This window comes from Pteronotus mesoamericanus, unplaced genomic scaffold, assembly GCF_021234165.1.
Source record: "Pteronotus mesoamericanus isolate MK-2021 breed Mesoamerican mustached bat unplaced genomic scaffold, CSHL_Meso_final contig_1193, whole genome shotgun sequence".
Lineage (NCBI taxonomy): Eukaryota > Metazoa > Chordata > Mammalia > Chiroptera > Mormoopidae > Pteronotus > Pteronotus mesoamericanus.
In genome coordinates this window covers 3,079,108-3,101,321 of record NW_026555039.1, presented here as the reverse complement: position 1 = coordinate 3,101,321, position 22,214 = coordinate 3,079,108, and the positions used below count along the sequence as shown (strand labels likewise).

The 22,214-nt window shown below is 71.9% G+C and overlaps 3 protein-coding genes across 4 annotated transcripts; all 3 read right to left on the bottom strand.

Annotated features, from left to right (window-relative positions):
• Positions 1–426: 426 nt before the first annotated feature.
• TNFRSF18 (TNF receptor superfamily member 18) lies at positions 427–2,928 on the bottom strand. Its single transcript, XM_054583576.1, has 5 exons — positions 2,754–2,928; positions 1,862–1,981; positions 990–1,077; positions 641–832; positions 427–574 (listed from the first exon to the last, which is right to left on the bottom strand). The coding sequence occupies exons 1-5, from the start codon at positions 2,899–2,901 to the stop codon at positions 427–429; spliced, it is 696 nt and encodes a 231-aa protein (XP_054439551.1). The 5' UTR covers positions 2,902–2,928.
• A 4,126-nt stretch (positions 2,929–7,054) lies between these two features.
• TNFRSF4 (TNF receptor superfamily member 4) lies at positions 7,055–9,345 on the bottom strand. The gene is made up of 7 exons (XM_054583560.1): positions 9,198–9,345; positions 8,842–8,964; positions 8,384–8,485; positions 8,128–8,194; positions 7,465–7,661; positions 7,210–7,338; positions 7,055–7,125 (listed from the first exon to the last, which is right to left on the bottom strand). Exons 1-7 carry the CDS (start codon positions 9,343–9,345, stop codon positions 7,055–7,057), a joined length of 837 nt encoding a protein of 278 aa, XP_054439535.1.
• Positions 9,346–12,974: 3,629 nt separating this feature from the next.
• On the bottom strand, positions 12,975–22,143 carry SDF4 (stromal cell derived factor 4). Of its 2 annotated transcripts, XM_054584371.1 has the most exons (8): positions 22,011–22,143; positions 21,105–21,134; positions 19,325–19,658; positions 16,769–16,905; positions 16,439–16,552; positions 14,459–14,617; positions 14,071–14,246; positions 12,975–13,372 (listed from the first exon to the last, which is right to left on the bottom strand). In XM_054584371.1, exons 1-8 carry the CDS (start codon positions 22,141–22,143, stop codon positions 13,196–13,198), a joined length of 1,260 nt encoding a protein of 419 aa, XP_054440346.1. In that variant the 3' UTR covers positions 12,975–13,195. The 2 variants fall into 2 exon arrangements, with proteins under 2 accessions (XP_054440346.1, XP_054440336.1); XM_054584361.1 differs by lacking the exon at positions 21,105–21,134 and having other exon boundaries at positions 19,325–19,677; positions 21,997–22,060.
• Positions 22,144–22,214: the final 71 nt, after the last annotated feature.

The following is a 22,214-nucleotide window of genomic DNA, read 5'->3' as shown; positions in this document are numbered from 1 at the left end:
CTGACCCCACCTCGTCTGGGAGGGACAGTGGCTGCTGCCGGGGGGGCCCTGGAGCCCATGCCTCATGTCCCCCCTCCCGCAGCACGCGTCCGCGCAGGTCACTGGACAAGTGTTTATTGTCTCTGGCCTGTCCTCGGCCGCACGTGGACTCCAGTCCAGGGGCCCACAGGCCCCGCCCCACGGGGGCCGCAGGGGAGGGAAGCAGCCACACCCCCGTCCTGGTCCAGCGACAGCTGCTGCCTCGTCTGCATGGTCTGGGGAGGCCCCGCTGTCACCGCCCACACCCACTTCCACCGTCGAGGGGAGCAGGGCCGGGCCAGATCCAGGCCCCTCCGAGTGCCGAGGGCCCTGGCCCCTGAGGGGCGGCCCGGGGCCGGTGCCTGGGAGATCGGGTTCAAGGTCCACTGCGCCGGAAGGCGCCAGGCCTCAGACCCACGGGCTCCCCAGCGGGCCCTCGTCGCCCGCCTTGTCCTCCGACAGCTGCTCCCCTCGCTCCTCCTCGGGAAACTGGCAGCTGCTGGTGTCCTCAGGCGGCGGCGGCACCTCCGGGAGCAGCTGGGCCTCTGCAGAGGGCCTGCCGTCAGCGGGCAGGCTGGCGTCCGGCCGCCCCACCTCAGGGCACAGCGGACCTGAGCGCCACGCTCGCTGCCTCCTCAGCTGCCAGACGTGCAGGCCGAGCTGGGCCACGGCCAGGGCCAGAAGGCAGGCGCCCAGGACGACGAGGGCGGCGAGCGGGCAGGACGGCCCGGTGGGCGGCGGCAGCAGCAGGCCGCACACGGCGTTGTGTGTCTTGTTCCCGGGGAACACGGTGCGCAGGCCGGCCTGGGGGCAGCTGGGGCCCGGGGCCCAGGGACACAGAGCCCTCCGTCAGCCCCGGCCACCGGCAGCCCCTCCTGTGGCCGCTGCCCCCGAGCGGCCGGGGGTCATCACGCCAGGAGGCACGGGGGCCCCTCCCGCGGCGCCCCCCCAAAGGCCCCGCCGGGACTCACTCTGCCCACGGTTTGCAGTGGCCCTCGTTGTCCCCGGAGAAGGTCCCCTCGGCACAGTCGACACATGCAAAGCCGAAGTTGTACTCCCCTGCCGACGGGCAGATGGGCAGAAAGGCAGATGGACAGGCTGCCGGGCCCCCGGGGGCCCCACAAGCGTCCCCTCAGCCCAGGCCTCCAACGCCCGCGTCCCGGGCGCGGGAGAAGCCGGCGTCCGCGCACCCCGGTCCGGGGCAGGCGTCTGTGGGGGAGGCGGCCCAGGGGGCCAGGGGCCGCGACCCCGGCTGAGTGGGGGCTCCCCGGGGGCACGCAGGGAGGAGCGCGGCGGGAGGCGGGCCGGGGGCGGTGTGGCGGCAGAGGCCAGGCCGGAGCCCGGCCGGGCAGGCTGTGCTGGTCCAGCAGCTGGAGGGAGGAGGCCGGCGAGGGTCCCAGAGAGGGGGGCTGCGCTGTGCCCAGGCTCTGCCGCCGCCCTGCCCCACACGGCCGCCCCCCCGGGCGCGCGCTGCCCTGCTCCTCCCGCCCGCCAGGTGAGCAGCCCCTGGAGGGTCGGAGCTGCTCCTTCTGGAGCGGGTTGACCGTCCCACGCAGACGGTCAGGGTGGCGCAGCCCCCGCCTGCGGTCAGAGCCGGGCCTGAGGGCCCCGCACGCCCCGCACGCCCCGCTGCCCCGCACAGCCCGCCCGGGGCCATCCGCGCCTGCCGCCCCGGGGCGGGGGGCCCGGGCCAGGAGAGGGAGGGGCCGGCCCCGTGGCCGCAAGGCTGAGCAACGCGCGCCCCTGCCCTGAGGGCACACCCGTACCCCCACAGGCGAGCTTCCTTCCACACCCACACGCCCGCGCGGGGGCCGCTCCCAGGGCCGCCGGCGGTGGGACTCACCGTGGGTCTCCACCTGCTGGCCGGGCTGGCAGCGGTGGTGCTTGCAGGCCGTGCACTGGGGGTCCCCACAGTGGAACTCGGGCTCGAGACACGTGCAGGCCCTCTCCGGACAGGCCCCTGCTGGGTGGGAGACAGGCCGGCCCCCTGAGCGGCAGAGCCGAGCCCTCCCCCGCCCGCAGGGCCCTCCAGGGCGAAGGGCCATCAAGGCAGGGCAGCCGTCAGGCCCCACCAGGGGGCAGAGGGCACCTGTCTGGGAGCCAGGACACCTCCTTGGCCCGGCTGTGTCTCTGCCTCATCCGCCACCATGGCCTGGCTGCCCCCCGCCCCGCCCCCTATTTCTCTGCCTGAAGCTGTGGCTCAGCGTGTGACCAGGAACCGTCCCTGCCCGACAAGGAAGTGGCCTACGGCCGCCCCTCCGTGCAGGGAGCCAGCCGCCTGCCCCTTGCGGCAGTCTGCCTGTCCCCCTCCCAGGCCCACCCCCCAGGACCCCTCTGGCGACACCCTGTGGTGTCTGCCCTTTGATATGTGCCCCCAAGCAGGCACCTTCCACCTGCCCCTCACCCACAGCCCCAGGTCAGAGACAGCGGTGGGGGGTGGGGAGGAACGGGGCAGGAAGGGGCCTGGATATGGGCCAAGCACTCGTTACCCACTGGGTAGGAAGCGGGACCCCAGACCCGTCTTGGGAAAGGTTTCCACCCCCCTCGCCTCAGGCCGCCAGCGGGAAGGAGCTGGCGGCTCTCTCTTTCCGGGCTGGCGCTGGGGGCCCGCGCTCTGGACTGGAAAGTGTGCCCCCCCGCCTCGCCCAGGCCCGGTCTGCGCCGGCGGAGCGGGCGAGGCGCCGCTGCGCCCAGAGCCGGGGTCCCCCACCCCCCGCCCCGCCTGCGCGCCTTACCGGAGGCGCACGAGTCGCAGCAGCGCGCGTCCGTCCCGGCCCCTCTCAGAAGGCGCCCGGGGCCGCACCTCGGGTCCCCCTGGCCCAGGCCAAGCGCGCAGAGCAGCGCGACGCCCCACACAGCCGCCCGCGCACCCCTGGTCCCCATGGCACCGTCACCCCCGGGAGCTCCGGGGCTTTGAAGCGACGTCACGCCTCCACCGGACCCGCCCCGGAGGCCGGCACAGAGCCCCGCCCCTGCTACGCCCCAAGGGGGCGAGGGAAAGCGTTTCCAACGGGACCACCAACGCGCAGCGACTGAGAATTCAAGGGGCAGGCGGGGCGCAGGAGATGTGGGGACGGCGCAGCTTCTCCGTGAGTATCGGGGAGCGCAGGTCAGGACACGTCGGTGCAAACCACAGAACGCACAGCACCGAGGGCCCTAACGTGAGCGGGGTCCGTGGGCGACACAGGCACCCTCTGAGCGGACGTTGATAGAGGAGGCCAGTGTGCGGGGGTGGGGGCGGGAGGGGGGACCTCCCGATGGGAGGTCTCCTGTACCTGCCCCTCAATTTCTCTGGGAACCTAAAAGGACTGAAAAATAAAGCCTGTTTCTTAAAAATGTAGTGGGTCCCAGCCTCTGAGCAGGAGTCCCCTGACGCACGCTCCGGGCACATGCAGGGGTGGCCCGCGGGGGTTCCTGTGTTCCCGCCTGCCCTGTGCCCGGGAACCCCGCGCCCCACACCGCCCTGTGCAGCAGTGGGCAAGGCCGCGGTGGGGGTCTGCAGGGCTCTCTGTGCAAAACCTGTAGCCACCTGGTCTGAGAGACCCAGGTGTGGGCAGCAGGCGGGGCTCCGGATGCGGGTGGGCCCACAGGTGGGTTCTCGAGAGGGATTCCCGGCCCCACGCAGGCGAGACTGAGCCTCGCTGGGCCCCAGGCTCCCAGATGAGCCCCCTCCCAGCTCCAGCTCCCCTGGAGCCCCAGAGGGAGCCGGGGCAGGCCCTCGGCCCCATGAAGCCTCCAGGCCCCGGGGCCCACCTGCCCAGGGCCCGGCCACACCCGCCAGGCCCCGTGGTGAGCTCAGCTCCCAGCAGCCTGGAAGCCCATCCAGGGATAAGGACGAGCCCCCCGCCCGCTTCCCAAGGATTAGGAGGAGCTTCTCCCCGATTTGGCCAACCTGTCCTGGCAGGGCTCCAGGAGCTCAGGGTGCCCCCCACGCACCCATGGGCGCAGGCTGCGGACACCCTGCCCATGCCCAAGGGCCACAGGGGAGCCTTCGCCCCCCCAACCCAGGGGCTCCTCGGCATTGGGGGGCTGTGAGGAGGGCAGGCGAGGGGAGGCCACGGCACCAAGGGAAGCCCGAGGCCCCTGAACCCTGCCCGGTGGCCACGCTGACCACTGAGCGGCTCCAGCCCCGCCTCCCCAGACAGGCCTGGTCACCCAGAGGGTGCAGCGCGCCAGCGCCTGCCGGAGCTCACGAGCCACAGGGAACAGCTTCCGAGTCATCCTGGCAGCGTCCCTTTCCTGTCTGAGCCTCGGTTTCCCCCTGGGACCCTGAAGGGCTCTGGGGCCCAACTCCTCCAGGAAGCCCTCCCCGATCGCTCAGCTCTATTTCCCGGCCCTGCTGTTGGGGCTCCGCTGAGGGCAGCCGGTGAAGACGGCTGTGGGAGCCTATGGCTGGCGGCGCTCCGGGGGACCTGCAGGGCACCCGCCCTTTGTCTTGGAGAAATGACAGCAATTAGGGGGCTGTGACTCCGCTTTTGTTCTCGGGTCTCGGGGTGCATGAGCCGCTCCTCAGAGCCGGGTGTCCAGGCTGCTGGGGCCCCCGGCTGCCTGTGAGCCGGAAGGTACGGTGGGGCCGGTGGCCGGGGAGCCCAGTCCCCGTTCAGCTGCTAGCGGGGAGGCGGGCCTGAGCGCTGGGCCAGAGAGGGAGGCCGTCGGACCCTGCCTGGGCGCCAGGTAGAGGCGCCCTGAGTGGAGAACCGGCCACTGCTTGTTTTATAGGCGTGAGAGGCCAGGTCTGCACCAGCCTGTGTCTCTCAGCCCCGGTCGGCACCCAGAAAACACAACACGTCCCCTACAGCGATGCTTGTATGACTGTGGGCCGTGTCATTTGGCCCTTCTGGAAGCGGGGACAGTTGGAACCTTCCGGAATTGCTTCGCGGCGGCGGGGGGGTGCTGGGGGGTGCGAAGGTGGCAGAGGGGCAGCAGGGCTGGGCAGGGGTCGGCAGGAAAAGAAGCCGTCCACCGGCGAGGTGGGCAGGGGCCGAGCAGCTGGCCTCGCCTGCAGCTCCGCAGGCCCCACGGGGCCAGGCTGTGCGCTCAGAGGGCAGTCGGAACCTCCGAGAGGCGCGCGCGAAGCCAGAAAGCACCGGTGCCCACGTCTGCCTTCCTGTCCCAGCCGCCGGGGCGGTCCCCGGAGCGAGGGTGGCTTCCGCGACGGGCAGTGGGATGGAGGTGACTCTCCGCGTGTCGTATTTTCCAGCAGCTCACGAGCACTTGTGAGTCTGCATTGTTTACTCCACTTTCAGAAGCGACCCGTGTGCGTGGCGTGAGAGTCCCATGGGGGATTCTGGCATAAACCCGGGGGCTGGGGGTGGAGAGACGGCGAGGAGAGTTGTCACTCCACAGGGCCAGGTGGGGGGGGCCGGGGGGGACACGCCGGTGGGCACCTGGGGGCCCTGAGGCTGGGGCGTGGGATGCCCCGCGACGCCCAGGCTGGGGGCTCGGAGAGGAGGGCGTGGACAGGAGCAGCGTGGGAGCAACGAGGAGGGGACCCCTCTGTCCACGCGTCTGTCCCACGGTGGGCACAGAGCGGCCGGGCTCGGGGCGGGTTTGGGGAGGAAGCCCTTCCCCGTGACCTCCCACCTTCCAAACCCCAAGGTCCAGACCCTCCTTCAGGCCTCACGAAGGGGTCACTGTCCCCATAACAGAGGGGACAGCACTGTTTGTCCCTGGGGGAACTGCAGGGCCACGGCTCCCTGCCCTTTGCAGCCGGAGGGCCCGGGGCGGGGGTGCGCTGAGGCTGCGGCCGACCTAGGGCCCAAGCCGCCCCCGGCACACACACGTCGCCCGGCCGGCGGGGACTCCCGGTCAGGGGGGCTGGCGGGGACGGGAGCGGGAGGCGAAGGCGCACTCCGGCGCGGAGCGGCCCTCCCGAGCCCTCGCGGCCGCACCGAGTGTGCTGCAGCCACCGAGCATGCGCCCCGGCTCCCGCCACGGCTTGTGGTTTAGGTTATGTGGGCTGGTCTCATGCCACTTCCTGCCAGCATTTCCACGCTGGATCCCGGCTTCCTGTGCTCTTTCTGCCTTCAGCTCAGCGGAGGCAGGTGCCCGCCGGGAGGGAGGCTGAAGGGCACGCTGCCCGCGGCCGTCGCGGGTGGGCGCGGCGCGTCTCCTTCCCGGGGCGCCCTGTGCCGCTGGCCCGCGCTGGCCCAGGGGCCGGCCAAGGCCTTCTGAGCGTCTGACCAGGCCGGGTTTTCTCCGTCCCCCCGGCGGCCAGCGGGCGCCTGAGTTTCCCCTTCGGGACCCTTCAGCTCACGTCCCACCAGGCACCCCTAGTTTCCCCACGTGGCGTTTGATGCCCCACCTGCAGGGCTTAGGAGTGTGGCTGCCCTCGAGGACCCCGGGAGGGCACCGAGGGGCACTGGAGGCTGGGGGCCCGGGTGGGGGTCCGGGTCACCACGTGCTCATGGCGCAGGCGTAGGGTTTGAGGGGCTGGGCAGAGGGGCAGACAGCACTCAGGCCCCTGCCGGGGCAGAGGCGGACCGTCCTCAACGCCCCCTTTGACACCAGGGCCTCCGCTTCCCCTGCCCCATTAGCGCCTGGCCCAGGACCGCGGCCGGACCCCTCTGTACCCCCGGACCCCCTCTGCACCGGCCACGGGCCCCACGGTGGGGGCCTCGGCTCCCCTTGCCTGTGTTTAGGGTCTCGTCGCCCGATGGCCAAGACCTTTGCTTGGCCTTCACATCTTCCCACAGGCGCTGGATGTGCCCGGTCAACAGCGCGGACGGTGCCCCAGGGCCTGAGTGGCCCCCGGGCGCCCCTGCCCCACACCTGGGCCTCAGACACGCCCAGCCAGGTGGGCCGAGGCCCAGCCCCCGCCCCCATGGACGTGCAGCCCAGCCCCCAGGCGCCCAGACAGAGCCCTGCACTCGACAACGCCGTTTATTAGGGGGCCCCCCTGGGTGGAGTATGCACAGCATACATAGCAGAGCCCGGGGGCCAGCCCAGAAGCACCTAGAACGGCGCGGGGCAGGGGGCCGGGCGCTGGGGCACAGGGCGAGGAGCGGGGGGCCGGGGGCCGGCGGCCGGGGGCCGCTCAGATCTTGGCCAGGGCGGAGTGGGCATCCGAGTGCTCCTCCTGGACGGGGGTCCGGAAGCCGCTTCCTCCTGGCAGGGAGAGGGAGAGCAGAGGTGGAGGCGGGCGGGCTGGGGCCTGGGGGCGGGGGGCCTGGCGGGGCGGGCCGCACTCACCGGGGTGCTTGGCGCGGTGGGCCGGCGGCCTCCAGACCTTGTAGTGCAGGAGCAGGACCAGCGCGGCGGCCACGGGGGCCAGCAGGCCCAGGCCCAGCCCCAGGCCCAGGACGGCGGCCAGCTCGGGGCCTGCGGCGAGAGTGCTGCTGGGGGCGGCCTCCCGAGGGGGCCCCGGGGGGCCAGGGCAGCCCGCCCTCCCCCACCCGCTCCCCTTAGGATTGGGGGCCCTGCCGGGAGGAGGCCAGGCACCCTTACCCCTGGGAGGCTCTGCAGGGGGTGTAGCCGGCCCCTGGGAGGGCCTGGCCTGGGTGGGGGGGGGTCGGGCGGTGGAGGGCGGGGCTGGGGGGCCCGGGGTCTCCTCAGGCAGGGTGGCTGCGGGGGTCCTGCCCTCGCAGACGGCATCGGAGCTGTTGCTGCCGGCCCACAGAGTGCGCTTTCCCTCCAGGGTGCAGCTGGGGGGAGGGGTGTTGTCAGGGGCCATGGGGTCCACGCTGGGTGACCTTGGCAGCATCGGCTCCGGAAGGAGGGGGTGGGTGAGAGGGGCCAGGTCCCTGCCACCCCCAGGACGCTCGGCCCCGACCCCCCCGGGTCTCCGAGGCCGCGGCTCGGCCCGCGCCCCCTCCCTCCCTCTGCTCCCCGAGGCTCCTCCCGGGCCCCCCAGCTCCTGACGGCCTGCCCACAGTGGCCCAGCGGGCGCCTCTCACACTCCTGGGTCCTGGGTCCTGGGTCCTGGGCCAGGTGTCTGGGCTCCTCACAGCAGCCCAGCAGGAAGGCAGTGGGAGGAGGCCTGGCCCGGGCGGAGCCAGGGACGGGCCACCGTGGGGGACGGGGCCAGGCGCTCCCCCCGGCCAGGGCTGCTGCCCCCAGCCCCGGCCCCCGGGGCCCAGGCCGCTGAGTCCCCCGGCCCCAGACACTCACTTGGTCCAGGGTCTGCAAGCCTCGTTGTCGCCCGGGGAGAAGTGTCCTGCTGGGCACGGGGCACAGTCTGCGACAGGGACGGCGCAGGCTGCGGCGAAGGCTGTGGGGCCGCCCCCGCGGCCCCGCGGCCCCTGGAAGCCCCTCCCCTGCTCCCCTCGGCCCCTGCACCCACATCTCGGTTGACCCGTTAGGAGAGGGGCACTTGGCCCCACGAGGGGGAGGAGCGCGCGGGGCGTGGGGCCATCGACGGGCTCACCAACTCCGCGCTTGAAGCCGCCGCGGGGCTGGGTGCCGGGCCGGCAGCTGCACACGGTGTCGTTCGTGGCTGTGCACATCCGCTTGATCTCGCTCCCACTTCCTGGGGGAGGCCGCTGGTGGGCTGTGGGTCCCGGCCCAGCAGCCAAGCCGCCTCCCCCGGCCGGCGGCCCCCGAGGCTGCATCCCCCTGGTCACGTGGGCCGGGGACGGCCCTGTGGCAGCCTGGCCTCCCTCCCCGGCCTCCCTCCGGCCTGCAGGACCCTCCGTGGCCCGAGAGGCCACGTGGCCGACACGTGCCACACACACCCCGAGTCCACGTGGGCTCGGCTCCCTGGGAGGCGGAAGGTCCTCCTGGGGACCCCCGGGCGGAGCGCGCGGTTTGGGGTTTGCCCTGTGGCTGTGGGGGCCCCAGGAGCCTCCGGTGGAGGGGACCTGCGTGGGGCGGGGCCGGCCTTACTCTGGTTGCACTGCGTGCAGGGCTTGCAGGTGTCGTAGTTCACGGCCTCGTTGTAGAAACCCGGCGAGCACGGGAGGCAGACGGAGTCCTCCTGCCTGGTGCAGCGCCGCACCATCTGGAAGCCTGCAGGCGTCCGGGTCACCGAGCTGGCCCCCGTCCCAGGCCTGGCCCCCGGTCCCCGCCGCCCCGGAGCCGCCCCGGCGCCACTCCGCCCTGTGCCCAGGGCCCGCCCGTCCCGTGAGGGTGGCACCCGGCCCCACTGGCGTGCCCCTGTCTCCCCGCGCCCATGTCCTCACGGCCCCCGGTGCTGCGTCCGGCGGGCGCCCCCGCCCCCGCCGCCCGGCCAGGCCGCTCACCTGGCTCACAGTCCTGGCAGCACCTGTTGGCCTTGCGGTAGGTGTTCCCGACACAAACAAGCTGGTCGGCGGCACCCAGTGCGAGCCCCAGGAGCAGCAGGGCAGGGCAGAGCCCGCGGGGCCGCCCGGTGCCCACACACCTCTTCATCTCGCGGCAGCGCAGGAGTCTGGGGTTTCCTGCAGGATGTGGCTATAAAAGCTGGGGAGGAGGGGCGAGGCGGGTATGAGGAGGAGGGGACCAGAAGGACACCCCTGGACTGTTGTGGTCATTTACCTCACGCGCCTCGTGTGTCTTGTTCCCGGGGAACACGGTGCGCAGGCCGGCCTGGGGGCAGCTGGGGCCCGGGGCCCAGGGACACAGAGCCCTCCGTCAGCCCCGGCCACCGGCAGCCCCTCCTGTGGCTGCTGCCCCCGAGCGGCCGGGGGTCATCACGCCAGGAGGCGCGAGGGCCCCTCCCGCGGCGCCCCCCCAAGGCCCCGCCAGGACTCACTCTGCCCACGGCTGGCAGTGGCCCTCGCTGCCCCCGGAGAAGGTCCCCTCGGCACAGTCGACACATGCAAAGCCGAAGTTGTACTCCCCTGCCGACGGGCAGATGGGCAGAAAGGCTGGTGGACAGGCTGCCGGGCCCCCAGGGGGCGTGGACCCTACACGCATCCCTTCGGCCCAGGCCTCCAACGCCCGCGGGCCCGGGAGAAGCCGGCGTCCGCGCACCCCGGTCCGGGGCAGGCGTCTGTGGGGGAGGCGGCCCAGGGGGCCAGGGGCCGCGACCCCGGCTGAGTGGGGGCTCCCCGGGGGCACGCAGGGAGGAGCGCGGCGGGAGGCGGGCCGGGGGCGGTGTGGCGGCAGAGGCCAGGCTGGAGCCCGGCCGGGCAGGCTGTGCTGGTCCAGCAGCTGGAGGGAGGAGGCCGGCGAGGGTCCCAGAGAGGGGGGCTGCGCTGTGCCCAGGCTCTGCCGCCGCCCCGCCCCACACGGCCGCCCCCCCCCGGGCGCGCGCTGCCCTGCTCCTCCCGCCCGCCAGGTGAGCAGCCCCTGGAGGGTCGGAGCTGCTCCTTCTGGAGCAGGTTGACCGTCCCACGCAGACGGTCAGGGTGGCGCAGCCCCCGCCTGCGGTCAGAGCCGGGCCTGAGGGCCCCGCACGCCCCGCTGCCCCGCACAGCCCACCCGGGGCCATCCGCGCCTGCCGCCCCGGGGCGGGGGGGTCCGGGCCAGGAGAGGGAGGGGCCGGCCCCGTGGCCGCAAGGCTGAGCAACGCGCGCCCCTGCCCTGAGGGCACACCCGTACCCCCACAGGCGAGCTTCCTTCCACACCCACACGCCCGCGCGGGGGCCGCTCCCAGGGCCGCCGGCGGTGGGACTCACCGTGGGTCTCCACCTGCTGGCCGGGCTGGCAGCGGTGGTGCTTGCAGGCCGTGCACTGGGGGTCCCCACAGTGGAACTCGGGCTCGAGACACGTGCAGGCCCTCTCCGGACAGGCCCCTGCTGGGTGGGAGACAGGCCGGCCCCCTGAGCGGCGGGGCCGAGCCTCCACGGCACCGGTCACCCTGGCAGCTCTTGTGGGAGTGGGAGGTGATGCCAATCCTCCCCCTCAGCAAATGGCACCTGGAGCCCATGGGTAAACTGAGGCAGCACCCCAGGCCCAGCGACAGGCTCCGCGGTCTGGACCCTCTTCCAGCATCAGCCGCAGGGCAGCGGGAGAGCCCCCGGCTCCGGAGCACAGCCCCAGCCTGAGTCGCGGCAGCAGCCGTGTGGGTGAGCACGTCCACGGCTGGCATGCGTGCAGCCACGTCTGATGCAGCAGCCGTCAGGGACGACACTGTGCCCCCGAGTTCCTGTGGAAGCCCTGATCCCCAGGGGGGCTGTTTGGCGGTGATGAAGGTCAGATGAGGCCCCAAGGGTGAGGCCTGGCCCCACAAGGCCGGCACCCTTGCCAGGGGAGGGAGCAGCCCCAGGAGAGCCGCACAGGGGGACAGAGGCCTCGGGAAACCGGCCTGGCTGGCAGCCGGGTGTCAGGGGCCTAAGCCCAGGGCTGCGGACGAGGCACCGAGCACCTAAGGCGCCGTCCCGCCGATGGGCGGTGTTCTCGCAGGCCAGCCCGAGCAGGCCCAGCGCGTGCCGCCGGGCGGGCCTGCCGTCTGCCGGGCGTGGCGTGGCCCGGTGTCCGTGTGAGCGCGGCACGTGGCACTGGCTCCACACGCCAGGCCAGGGTGCGGCTGCTCCCGAGGGTCCCTGGCCGGTGTTTGGGGAGCACAAACGGCTCGCGGGAACGGCCTGCCCACTGTCCGTCCTGGGAGCTGGGGGGTCCCGAAGCTCGGCCCTGGGCGGCCCGAGGTCAGGCGCCGGCCACACGTGTGCGAAGGGGAACGGAGCGCGGCACAGGCATGCGCACGCATCTGCGATGGCTGGGCTGGTGGCCAGGGAGGTGTCCCGGCCTGTTTTTGTAGCGTTTAAACCAGGCCCCTTGGCACAGCCTCGCCTCACCTGACAGCTAATTTAAGAAGTTTCAGGCAGAGAGGCCTGGAAAGTCCCCTCCTCCTGAGACACTCAGGTACACGCTGCTCCCGGCCCACCTGTGGGAAATCCCCGGGCTCTGCGCTCAGGAAGGCCAGCGCTCCTGAGCCTCTGGAGCGGAAGGGTCCCTGCGGGGTGGGGGGAGGGTGTCCGCGAGCCTGGCGCACATGCGTGTGTGTGAGCGTGCGCCCCTCTCCTGTTGACGGAGAGAGAGGTTTTTCTGGCCAAAGAAAGAAAACTGCAGCCCCGGGCGCGGTGGGCAGCGCCCTCTCCTCCCCAGGCCTAATGCGGGGCCCCTGCCCTCGAGCTTTGGGGTGTGTTGCAGGGAGTCCCACAGGCCTGGCCCACCCACGGGGCGCGGGCCCAGAGGTGACCCTGGGCACGGACAGCCACACGCCGCTGCGGGGTCGGCCTCCCCAGCGGGCCCAGCGGCCGGGCAGGCAGTCCACATCCTGGCCTGAGCTCACACCTGCGCCAGCGCACGCCTGCCCACCCGCGGGGCCCGGCCCACCCGCACCTTCCTCCCACCGCGGCTGCCAGCTCCTCCGGTCTTAGTTTTGAAAACAGTTTTTGCTTTGTTTGTCTAGAAACCCAGGTGTTACCCCGCCCGTTCCTCTGGGGCGGCCCGGACCCCGCACTGCTCGGAAGTGGGTCCCTGTGGCAAGCGCTGGTCACGTGAGCGGCTCAGGGCCCCCCGCCCGGTGAACTGCGCCGGGCACCACTGGCTGCGAGGGAGCCGGCGCCAGGACCCACCAGCAAAGCCCTGGCACGGCCGGCCCCCAGGAAGGCGTGGGTCGGTGGCCGAGCTCCACGGAGCGGGCCTGCGCACAGAGGGCAGCCTGGCCTGGCCGCAGCCCACACTGTCCTTCCCGTCCTCGGGTCTCAGCCCCCTCGAGCCCCTCCTCGCTCCCCGACGCCTCCCAGCCCTCAAGCAGCGGCCAGGGCTTGTCCTCTGGTGTCCCTCTGTACCAGGAACTCCCGTTCCCTGCCGGCCCCGAGGGTGGACCCCGCCCCCCGCCACCGCGTAGGCACGGGACTCGTGTCCTAACCAACTGCCCACCTTGAAACATCAAGGGGAGGCCATCTGGCCACGTTTATCCCAAACTATCGTTTGTGTTTTGGTCCATTGAAAAAATAAAGTGGGGAGAAAGAGGCAACTATATTTTAAAGTAAGTTAACGTGGTTCGCGCCACGAGTGCGTGTTTCCTCAGAGGCTGAACCCTGACGGCAGCTCCGGTGGCCGCCCGCCCGCCCGCCCGCCCGCCCACCACTGCGACTGCCGCCCCGGTTCCACCCGAGCACGGCTGCGGGGCCTCAGCCTTCAGCTTCGAGGAAGCCGGGCGCTGCGCTATTTCCCACGGTGCGGCGAGCCCACAGGCCCTGATGTGGTCAGAGCCCCGCGGCCCCGAGTTCTCAGAAGCAAGATGCTGTGATTACGCGGCCGGTGCGCCCGCCACGCCCTGCTGACGCCCAGCGGCCGCGGGCCCAGCTCAGAACTCCTCGTGCACGTTGCGGGCGTAGTCCATGAGCTTGCTGCCTGTGAAGAACTCGCTGTACTTGAGCACCTCCTCAGGCTCCAGGTGGCGGTTCTGGTTCTCGTCCGCGATGGCGATCATCTGCTTGGCCTCGTTGAGGGCGTTGTACTCGTTCATGGGGTCCATGTACCCCTGCAAGGGCCCCGTGCCCGTCAGCACCGCCAGCCGTGCACCCGCGCCGCCCCCAGAACGCGCCCGGGCAGACGCCGGCACAGGGCCCGTGCCCTCGGGAAGCAGCGGGGCTTTGCTCCCGCGCGGGTCCCCAGCCTCTCTACAGTGCCCTGTCGGCTGGGGTCCGCAGACAGGCATGCAGGCGTGTCCTGGAAGGTTCTGGAAGGCAGATGCCAGGCTGGCAGTGGCTCAGGGCCATGTGGGCTCTGTCTCTGGGGGCGGGAGCGGGGCGGCCTCGCCCCGTGTAGAGCAGGGGCCAGTAGGCCACGTAGACACAGACTGAACCAGCCACCAGGTGCGCGGCGTGGACAGGAACCCCTAACCCAGAGCTGCCTGCAAGCTATCACCAGGGATCCGAGAATTCTCGTGTAACATGAAATGACTCACCCAAGGCAGGAAAAACAAGCTCCCCAGCCCCGACCCACGGAGGGGCACACGCCGCACCCGTGTCCCCGGCCGCCTGCGGCCCGGCGGCCCCTCCGAGCCAGGGCGGGCCGGGCCGGGGGACAGGCATGGCGGCTGCCCTGCCGGGTGCTGGCTGGGGGCCCCCGGAGGGCCGGCCGTCAGACGGCTCTGCCAGCTCCGCCGCCCTGGCTCAGGACCAGCCTGCAGGCGTCTCCCCGCGCCACGGCCACGCCCCCAGGGCGCCCTGCGCTCACCTCCAGCTCCGCCATGGTGACGATTCCGTCGTGGTTGGCGTCGATCAGCTCCTCGAACTCCTTCCTCCGGTCCCTCACCCAGCTGTCGTCGATGTCCTGGCCCTGCTGGTTCTCCACAGTGCCCACGGGCAGGGAGATGAACTCGGGCAGAGAGAGCTGCTTGTCACCGTCCTGGTCTGCGGGACAAGGGGGTGCTCAGGCCTCAAGCAGGCGCAGGACCCCTAGGACCACCGAGCAGGGTCAACCGAGGGGGTGTTGCTGCTGGATTTCCAGCTTGTGACATTCTGGACTGAAGCTAAACAGCTGCGTCCCCCCGGACCTGCTGGGCACCGGGCTGCGGCCACCCTCGCCCGGGGCCGCCCCAGCCCCGAGGGCCCGCGGGGCTCACCCAGGTCGCGGACGATCTCCCTGGCCATGAACCTGAGCATGCCGCGGCTGTGCTCGGGGTGCAGGAAGGACAGGAACTCGTCCTCCGTCAGCAGCAGGTCCGGGGGGGGGCTATCCGCCTGGTACCAGCGGTCTTTCAGGTTCTCCAGGACTTCCTGTGCTGAGAGGGGCACGCCTGTGAGCGCCCGGGTGCTCCAGACACCCGCGTGCACCCCGGAGGCCCCGAGGCCCGCCGCCCCGGTACGCAGGCGGGCTCAGGATGCGGTCGTGCGAGGCCGCAGGCTCTGCCCCTCCGGGGTGCAGCCCCCAGCAAGGGGTGGCATAGGACCACCCCCAGACACAGCTTCCCCGAAGTCCCCGACGTGGACCGCCCCGCGCAGGAGCAGCCCCCAAGCCTGCTGCGGCGTCCGAGGATGCGCCCAACCCGGGGACCGAGGCAGGACCCTGCCGCGTTCCATCCCTCTCGGTGCTGGACACGGGGCGGGGGGCGGGGCAGGGCTTGGGAGGAAAACCCCCTTCCCAGCCCTGAGCCGAGCACCCCCCCCTCTGTGGCAGGGCTGCGTGGGGTGACAGTGGGGACCGTCTGGCTTCCGCAGGGCACAGGGCCACCCTGTGCACCCACTGCCCCTCGTTTCCCACCCCCTGGTGGGCACAGGTCCGTGCTGGCCGGCGGCTCAACAGCAAACGGGGAGCAGCGGGTGGTTCCCACCCGCCCCACCGCGGGGACAAGGCGACAGGACGGGCACAGACGTGCACGTCTGCCCGGAGCCCGTGAGCCGACCCGATTTGGAGAAAAGGGCTTTGCAGCTGCAACAAGTTAGGGATCTAAGACAAGATCACCGGGCTCATAGGGAGGACCCACCATCCCGAGGCGGGTGCCCTGTGCGAGAGAACACAGAGCAGAGACTGGAGGGACGGGGCCACGCGCGGGGACACCCGCAGCACCGGCCGCTGGAGGGACGCCTGGGACAGACCCTGCCGGAGGCTCGGCCCCAAGGGAGCCGCCCCGACGGGGAGGGGCCCCGCCCTGTGGGGGGAGGGCAGGAGAAGCGGAGACAAAAACGCAGGAGCGCTTCAGTCACCTGTGGCCGAAAACTTCGTACTGGCTCACAAAACAAAACCCCCCTCCCTATCCACAAAAAACAAACATTTTAGAAAGACTGAGAGCGCAGGGCTTGTGGGGAGCCCCCCAAAGGGGAAGGAAGAGCTTCCACTGGTGCCAAAGCCTCTGCCAGGAGACGGACGGAGGGGTGCTTCGAACCGGCCCTGCGAGGCCAGCCTCGCCCGAACCCTCAAACCACACCAATGCGTTACAAGGACAAACACTGCACACCAGTGTCTCTCACGAACACAGATGCAAAAGTCCTCCACAAAACATCAGGAAACCGAACCCAGCCGGACACAGAAAGAGGAACACGCCGCAAGCAGGGGCGAGGCGCGTCCACATCCGAAAACCAAGCCGTCGCGTCAACGGGCGAAGGAAGAAAACCGGCGGCCACATCACCAGACGCGCAGAAGGCACCCGGCAAAACCGGCCCTGCTCACCATCAAAACCCACAGCAACCTGGGCAAAGGGGAACCTTGCTCGACCTGACAGGGACCTACAGCCACCACCGCGCTCGCCAGGGGGCGCGCGGCGCTCTCAAGGAGACTCAACAGGGAAACCAAGGCAGGCGCTGGGAGGGAGGACACACAGGCCGGCCGCGCTCCGGGCGCGGGAGGCGCGTGTGGCACGAGGACACCGCAGAGGCAGGACCGCAGGGCCAAGGGCGGACGGGCCTGCCAGGGCAGCTGGCACGCTGGAGGGCACGAGCCGCTCGGCGACGTGGCGGCCTTCCCGGGACACCCCGTGCCAGGCCCGCGGCAGCAAGAGGAGCTTCCGCAGCGGCCGCTCTGACAGCTGAGTGGGAGGACCTGTCCCCCAGCGTCCACGGGCCCACACGTGGCCCCCCGGCGCTGCGGCCCGGGGCCCGGCACTCACTCTCCTCGTCCACTTTCAGCTCCTGGTTGTTCTTTATCTTCTCGGCAACTTCCCTCTCGTCGTGGCCTTTGCTGGCCAAAAACTTCACCTTGTATTCGTCCCAGGACACGCGGCCTGAGAAAGCAGAGTGCCCGTGAGCAGGTCTGGCAGGAACGCTTTTAAAAAGAGGAGCTTGACCGCCTGCAGATGCCTGTTAGAGGCCCCCGTGCGGCGGCGGCGGCAGCCCAAGTCAGGAGGCCGGCGCCCCGCCCTGCTGCCCCGCGCCCACGGCGCCCACGGCCCCACCCCCGCCGCCGGCCCGCCAGGGTCGGGGACAGAGGGAGGCCCTACCGTCGCCGTCGGGGTCCACGGCGCGGAAGTGCGCCCTGCTCTCGCCCACAGCCTCCTGGAAGTGCTCGGCCGTCTTCTCCACGATCCAGCGCTGCATCTCCTTGGCGCTGATCCTCCTGTCTGCGTTCACATCCACCCTGCGGGCGGGCAGGCAGGCGGGCGGGTCAGGCAAGGCCGGGGACCCCGGCGGACGCCGGGCCGCCCGGGGCTCGGCAGGCGGCCGTGGAGGCTGCACCACAGCAACACTCTGCGCCCCGTGGGAGCCGCAGGGACAGGGAGCAGGGAGGACACCGGGGGCGCGGGGGCATCCGGGGACCGTGGGCCCGTGGCTCTGCGCCACCAGCCGCAGCCTCGGGCAGCTGTCTGGACTCTCCCCTGCCCCTCCCGGCTGCTCAGCGGCAGAGCGACGACCCCGGTGCCCAAGCCCAACAGGCAGACGGACCCGCAGGCCCTGGGAGCAGGGCAGGAGGTGAGACGCGGGAGCGGGGGGAGAGATGGGTGCGGAGGCGCCAGGCGCACCCTGCCCGCGGCCGCCGTCCCACACGTGCACACGTGCGCATACACACACGCACACGCACACCCACTGCCCACAGCACCGTCCTGCGCGCGCGCACTGTGCACCGCCCCCAGCAGCGGCACTCGGCCGGCAGGCGCGCACCCAGGCCTGGGCGGGTCTCCCAGCCTCTCGGCGGCGGCAGAGGCCAGGCTCCCGGAGACGCGGCCGCTGAGTGTGGAGCCTGGCGGCCCCAGAGGCAGGAAGTGATCAAGGCCAGCGGGGCAGCGGCGGGTCCCAGGGACGCAGAGGCCGAGGCCGGGCGCTGTGGGCGGCAGCACCACCCGCAGGTCCACACGGACAGACCTCAGGGACGGCGCCTCCGCACGGGATGGGGTGACGGGGGGGCGGGGGGGGCGGGCAGGAGGGACAGGATGGGAGCAGCTCCCCGGGGGAGACACCAGCGACACCACCTGAGCCGGGTGGCCCGAGGCCACGCCCCCAGGGACGTGCTCCGGGCACCTGACTCCACGCTCACCCTGCGCCTGAAGTGCCCGGCCCCGAGCTCCAGCCTTCCAGGGCGGGCGCCAGCACCCCTCCCGGGGCCGGGCAGGCGCGGACCCTCCTCCTCCTGCAGCCGCTCCTTCTCTGGAGGAGCCGCCTGCCCCCTGCTGGCTGGGTTCACAGCTTCTTTCTCTGCTCCCTTGAAACACAGACTCCACTTCAAAGGGCTGGGAGATGGCTTCCGGGCGGGCGCCTGCCTCCAGCCCTCAGCTCCTCACCCCAGGCCGCAGGCTGGCCGGCAGGGTGGAGGGGCACCGGCTCCGGCCCCCCAGCGCCTGAGGCCACCTCTCCTGGCCCCGGCGCTGAACCTGGAAGACCCCCGCCTGCCCGCGACCCTCTCGCCAACGTCCCACCCGGTGACCAGGCTCCTGCTGCCTCCGCCCCCTCTGCGTGCAGCTGCTGGGCCCCCCAGAGCCTCCCCGAGGGGGCAGAACCCGCCTGCCCACCTCCAGAACGCCCAGCCCCTCCTGCGCCCCTGCCCCTCGCCCCCCAACCCAGGCGCAGACGGCGAGGCAGGCGCCGGGCCTTCTGTCACCCGGCCCAGGAGGCGGGGCACTCGGTGACACACAGGAGAGGACGCGAGGCCGTGTCCAGCGGCCAGGGCCTCGCCCTGACCCTGGCCCAGCCACGAGGCCCCGCACCTCCCTCGGGCGGCTCCAAAGCCCCACGCCACGTGCGCTCCCCGCAGCGGAACCCCCCTCAGTGGACTGTCTGGAGCTGAGCCACGAGTGCCGGGTCCCGGCACGTGACCCTCAGTCCACCACGTCACCGACACCCTGACGGCCTGCGACCTGCCAGGCTGGGGGCAGGGGCGTCCCAGGACCCGCAGACCCCGCCAGTCCCCAGGGCACGGCCCACATGCACTTTGGTCACAAGGTAGGTGAGCGAACACCCTCAGTGCCGACAACTGCGGGTGTGGAGTCCCCTGCACAGTGGCCTGGACACACCGCGCCCCGCCCCCAGGTCCCCTGAGCTCCCCCCGCTGCTGGTGCGGCCAGGCCAGCCCTCCCCCCGCCCCCGGGGCCGCCCCTCCCTCACCCGGCCCTGTCACCCCGCAGCGCGGGGCTCCCAGGCATGCGCCCCCAAAACGCGCTCACACGCCCAGTCGGCTCCGCGCCCGCGGGCCTGTCCCGGGCCTCACGGCTGCTGCCGGGCCGCACTGACGGGCACTGCAGCCCCTCCCGTGGCCGCCGGCCTCCGCCACAGCGGCTGCGGGTCTCGCCCCAGGCCTTTCCACAGCCCCGGCCGCGGGGGCCTGGCGCAGCCAGGGGGAAGCCCCTTCCGGCCCGGCGTGCCGCTCGGCGTGGCACGGGCCCCGGCTCGGCGCCCACAGACGTCCCAAGCCACGTCCCCTAAGAGCGCATGTCACAGCGCCTTGCTCCACAGCCTGTCATCGAGCGGGCCCTGCCACCCGTCCCCCACCGCCCTGAGCCAGGGCTGGACCGGCGGGGCCCCCAGCACCGGCCGCACACCCACAGCCTCCCGGCCCGGGCGCCTACTTGGAGAAGATGACCATCAGCTTCCTCCTGCTCTTCCGAGGCTCCGCGTCCTCCTCGAACCCGCCTGTGTCCTTCCCCAGGAAGACCTCCTGGTGGAAGTCCTTGTTGAGGTGCCCGTCCATCTCCAGCTTCACTCCGTTCAGGTGGTCCGGGGGCAGGATCTCGCTGTCCTCCCTGCGGCCTGCTCGGTCCCGGGCGGACGAGTGGTTGGCAGGCCGGGCGGACACACCCAGCACAAGGATGGCGCCCAGGAGCCAGAGGCCGCGGGAAGCCAGGCCGCAGCCCGGAGCCGGCCCGGTCGCCATGGCCGCCCGGGGCCGGACCGCACGACGGCCTGCGAGCGCGGCCACTGCCTGGGGAGAGAGGAGAGGCAGCTGAGGGCGCGAGGCCACAGCCTGCAGCCGCCAGACCCTGGTGGGCGGTCGGCGCCCACAGGGAGGGTGCAGAGCCAGGGCTGGACAGAGCCGCGCAGGCAACGGATGAAAAGACGGCCCCTTTGTAACAGGTAAGGCAAGTCCTCGGCCCCGCGAGAGGCGGAGTGCCCGCTCTGCCCCCGCGGACGCTGGGCTTCCGGCTCCGCCCTCCTCCTCAGCACCCGGGCGGCACCCCCAACCCTGTGCCCTGCCGCCCACCGTCGAGGCCGAACCCTCCTGAGGTCCCAGTTCAGCACATGTGAGCTCTGTGGCATCAGCTAAGCCACCAGACCTCCCCAGTCTCAGTTTCCCCCATGAAATGGAAGGCCCCTCCCCGACTCCAGAGCTCTGGGGGGCTGGGCCTGGGGCCCGCGAACCCCCACACCCACGCAGCGTGGCACCAGCCCTTCCGCCTTCCCACCTCAGCGACCCCTGTGCCTGCCGACGCACAGGCACAGGACAGACGGTGCACACATGGACACACATGTGCACACACACGTGTCCTTGCTCATGTTCACACAGAAGCGCCCAGAAGTCCGTCATCCTGGGCGTACCTGGGCCTGGAGGTAAAGGACCAAGGCCACCCTTCTGTCCACGTGGGCACGTGAGGGAGCCCACGGCCGCGGCTTGCACCCACACCTGCCCCTTCCGCGTGGGCTCCTCCCCCAGGCCCCTGCAGCCGGGAGCAGGGCCCAGCTGCCTCCCCGGGTCCTCCCCTCGTGGACCGCCACCCTTCACTGACCCCAAAGGGAAGTCTAGCTCCTTCCTGCGCCTTGACCCGTTTACCGGGCAAACACGCTCCTCGGTCCTTCCCGGGGCAGCTGAGGCCCCGCCTCCCCTCGCGGTTCTCGGGGAGGGGCGCCCGAGGGAAGCCCACCGGCACCTGGGGCAGCCGGCAGGGCCCCGGGGTGGTTCAGCACCACGGCGTCCGGCCCCCACCCCCAGCCTGAGGGCACACAGGGACGGGACGCCCCGCGGCTCCCCCGCGGGCTTCTCTGATGTCCCTGTTCTACGCGACCCGCCACGAGGGACGCGCCCGACGGGCGGAGGCCTGCGCCCCTGCGTGCCCGGGGCCCCAGCACCCCCGGAGCCCTTCGGCGACGTCTCGCTCTCCTGGTCCCTTTCTTCTGAGGCGGGGACGCTGCCAGGGCCCGGCGTCCCTCTTTCCAGGTCTGCGGGGCCTGCGTCCTGCCCGCAGCCCTGGGGCCCCCAGCTGCCCGCTGTGCTCTCCGGCTGTGACTGACCCCGGAGCCACGCTCGCAGGGACGCCTGCCTGTCGCCCGTCAGGGGCTCGAGACCGTGTCCTCCTCAGCTGCGGGTCCCAGTGCCGGCCACACTGTCCACACACGGCAGGCCCTTGGCAGAACTGGGTGAATGAACGCAAGCGTTTCCGGAGGCTCCCGCCGGCGCCGGCAAAGCTGCTCGCTGCGCACTGCTGGGCAGCGGCCCGACGCCCGAGGAAGCAGCGTGTTCGGGGCACACGAGCCGCGGAAACGCTGGGTGCAGGCCCGGGGCGACGCCAGGGGCCGGGAGCGCGCCCCCTTCCCACAGCTGGGTGCGTCCCCTGCCTGCTGGAGGGTGACCCCTGCCCCTCCCAGCCCACGCCCCGCGCACCGGCCGGGAAGGCCTTGCGCAGGCCACCTGCTCCCCACTGCCTGCAGCCACACACCTGGCGCCCACAGGGACTGCACCTGGACGGCCCTTTGCCCCTTGACCCAAGGTCGATTCTTCCCACTACTTATCGTGACGGGTAATGCACGAACGTCATGCACACGCTTGGCAGCAAAAGTAACCCAAGAACAACTGCATAGATACGAGCCCTGCGGTCCCCCCGCCCCCGTGAGGCTCCCTCTCCTCGGATCACAGCATTTATTTGTGTCCCCTGCCCACTTCCCGTGCTCGGCAGGGAGGCGACAGCTCGGTGGCGGCCACCCCTGGGTGTCCATCCTGGGGAACCCAATTTCGGCGTTTGCGCCGAAAACGCAAACGTTTATTTTAAAAGCTGCTCCCGCTCAGGAGTCACACTGATGGTGCCGGGCTTTACGGGCGTTTTTCAGGTCTTCACCGAGTCCTACTAGTTGGCGTTACGACCCCCGTTTCTCAGACGAGGACAGTGAGGTCGCCCCGCGCTGAAGGCGAGGCCCAAGCCTCCCGTGACCGCGTCCCTCGGCCCGTGTCCCCGACATCGCGGGCGGGGCCGTCCAGGAGTGCCGTCGGCTTCCCCGTCCCTGCCCGCACCCTGCCCGGGCCTTCACTCACCGCTCAGGATCCACCGTCCGCAGCCGAGCGCCCTGACGCCTCCAAAGGGACTCGGCTAGGCCGCGGCCATCTTTCTTCCGGGAAGAGGCGGGCCTCCAGGCGGCGCGGGCGGGCGCGACCTCCGCGCGGGGACGCCGGCGCCGCCATCTTTCCTCCGGGCGGAAACGGCCACGCGGCCCTCCCGGGACGACCAATGAAAGGAGCGCAGGAGGGCACGT

Bases quoted from the DNA above. Each gene is read 5' to 3' on its own strand.
- SDF4 (XM_054584371.1), bottom strand. From the start codon at position 22,143: ATGGCGGCGCCGGCGTCCCCGCGCGGAGGTCGCGCCCGCCCGCGCCGC. The intron at 16,553-16,768 runs GTAGGGCCTCCC...CTGCTTTCTCAG, and splicing joins CGTGGACCCCGACGGCGACG to GCCGCGTGTCCTGGGACGAA. The intron at 14,247-14,458 runs GTGAGCCCCGCG...CTTGTCCCGCAG, and splicing joins GGAGATCGTCCGCGACCTGG to ACCAGGACGGTGACAAGCAG.
- TNFRSF18 (XM_054583576.1), bottom strand. From the start codon at position 2,901: ATGGGGACCAGGGGTGCGCGGGCGGCTGTGTGGGGCGTCGCGCTGCTC. The intron at 833-989 runs GTGAGTCCCGGC...CCCGGGCCCCAG, and splicing joins CACTGCAAACCGTGGGCAGA to CTGCCCCCAGGCCGGCCTGC. The intron at 575-640 runs GTGGCGCTCAGG...CGCTGACGGCAG, and splicing joins CAGCTGAGGAGGCAGCGAGC to GCCCTCTGCAGAGGCCCAGC.
- TNFRSF4 (XM_054583560.1), bottom strand. From the start codon at position 9,345: ATGAAGAGGTGTGTGGGCACCGGGCGGCCCCGCGGGCTCTGCCCTGCC. The intron at 8,965-9,197 runs GTGAGCGGCCTG...GGACGCCTGCAG, and splicing joins CTGCCAGGACTGTGAGCCAG to GCTTCCAGATGGTGCGGCGC. The intron at 7,662-8,127 runs GTGAGTGTCTGG...CCCTCCCCCCAG, and splicing joins GCTTGCAGACCCTGGACCAA to CTGCACCCTGGAGGGAAAGC.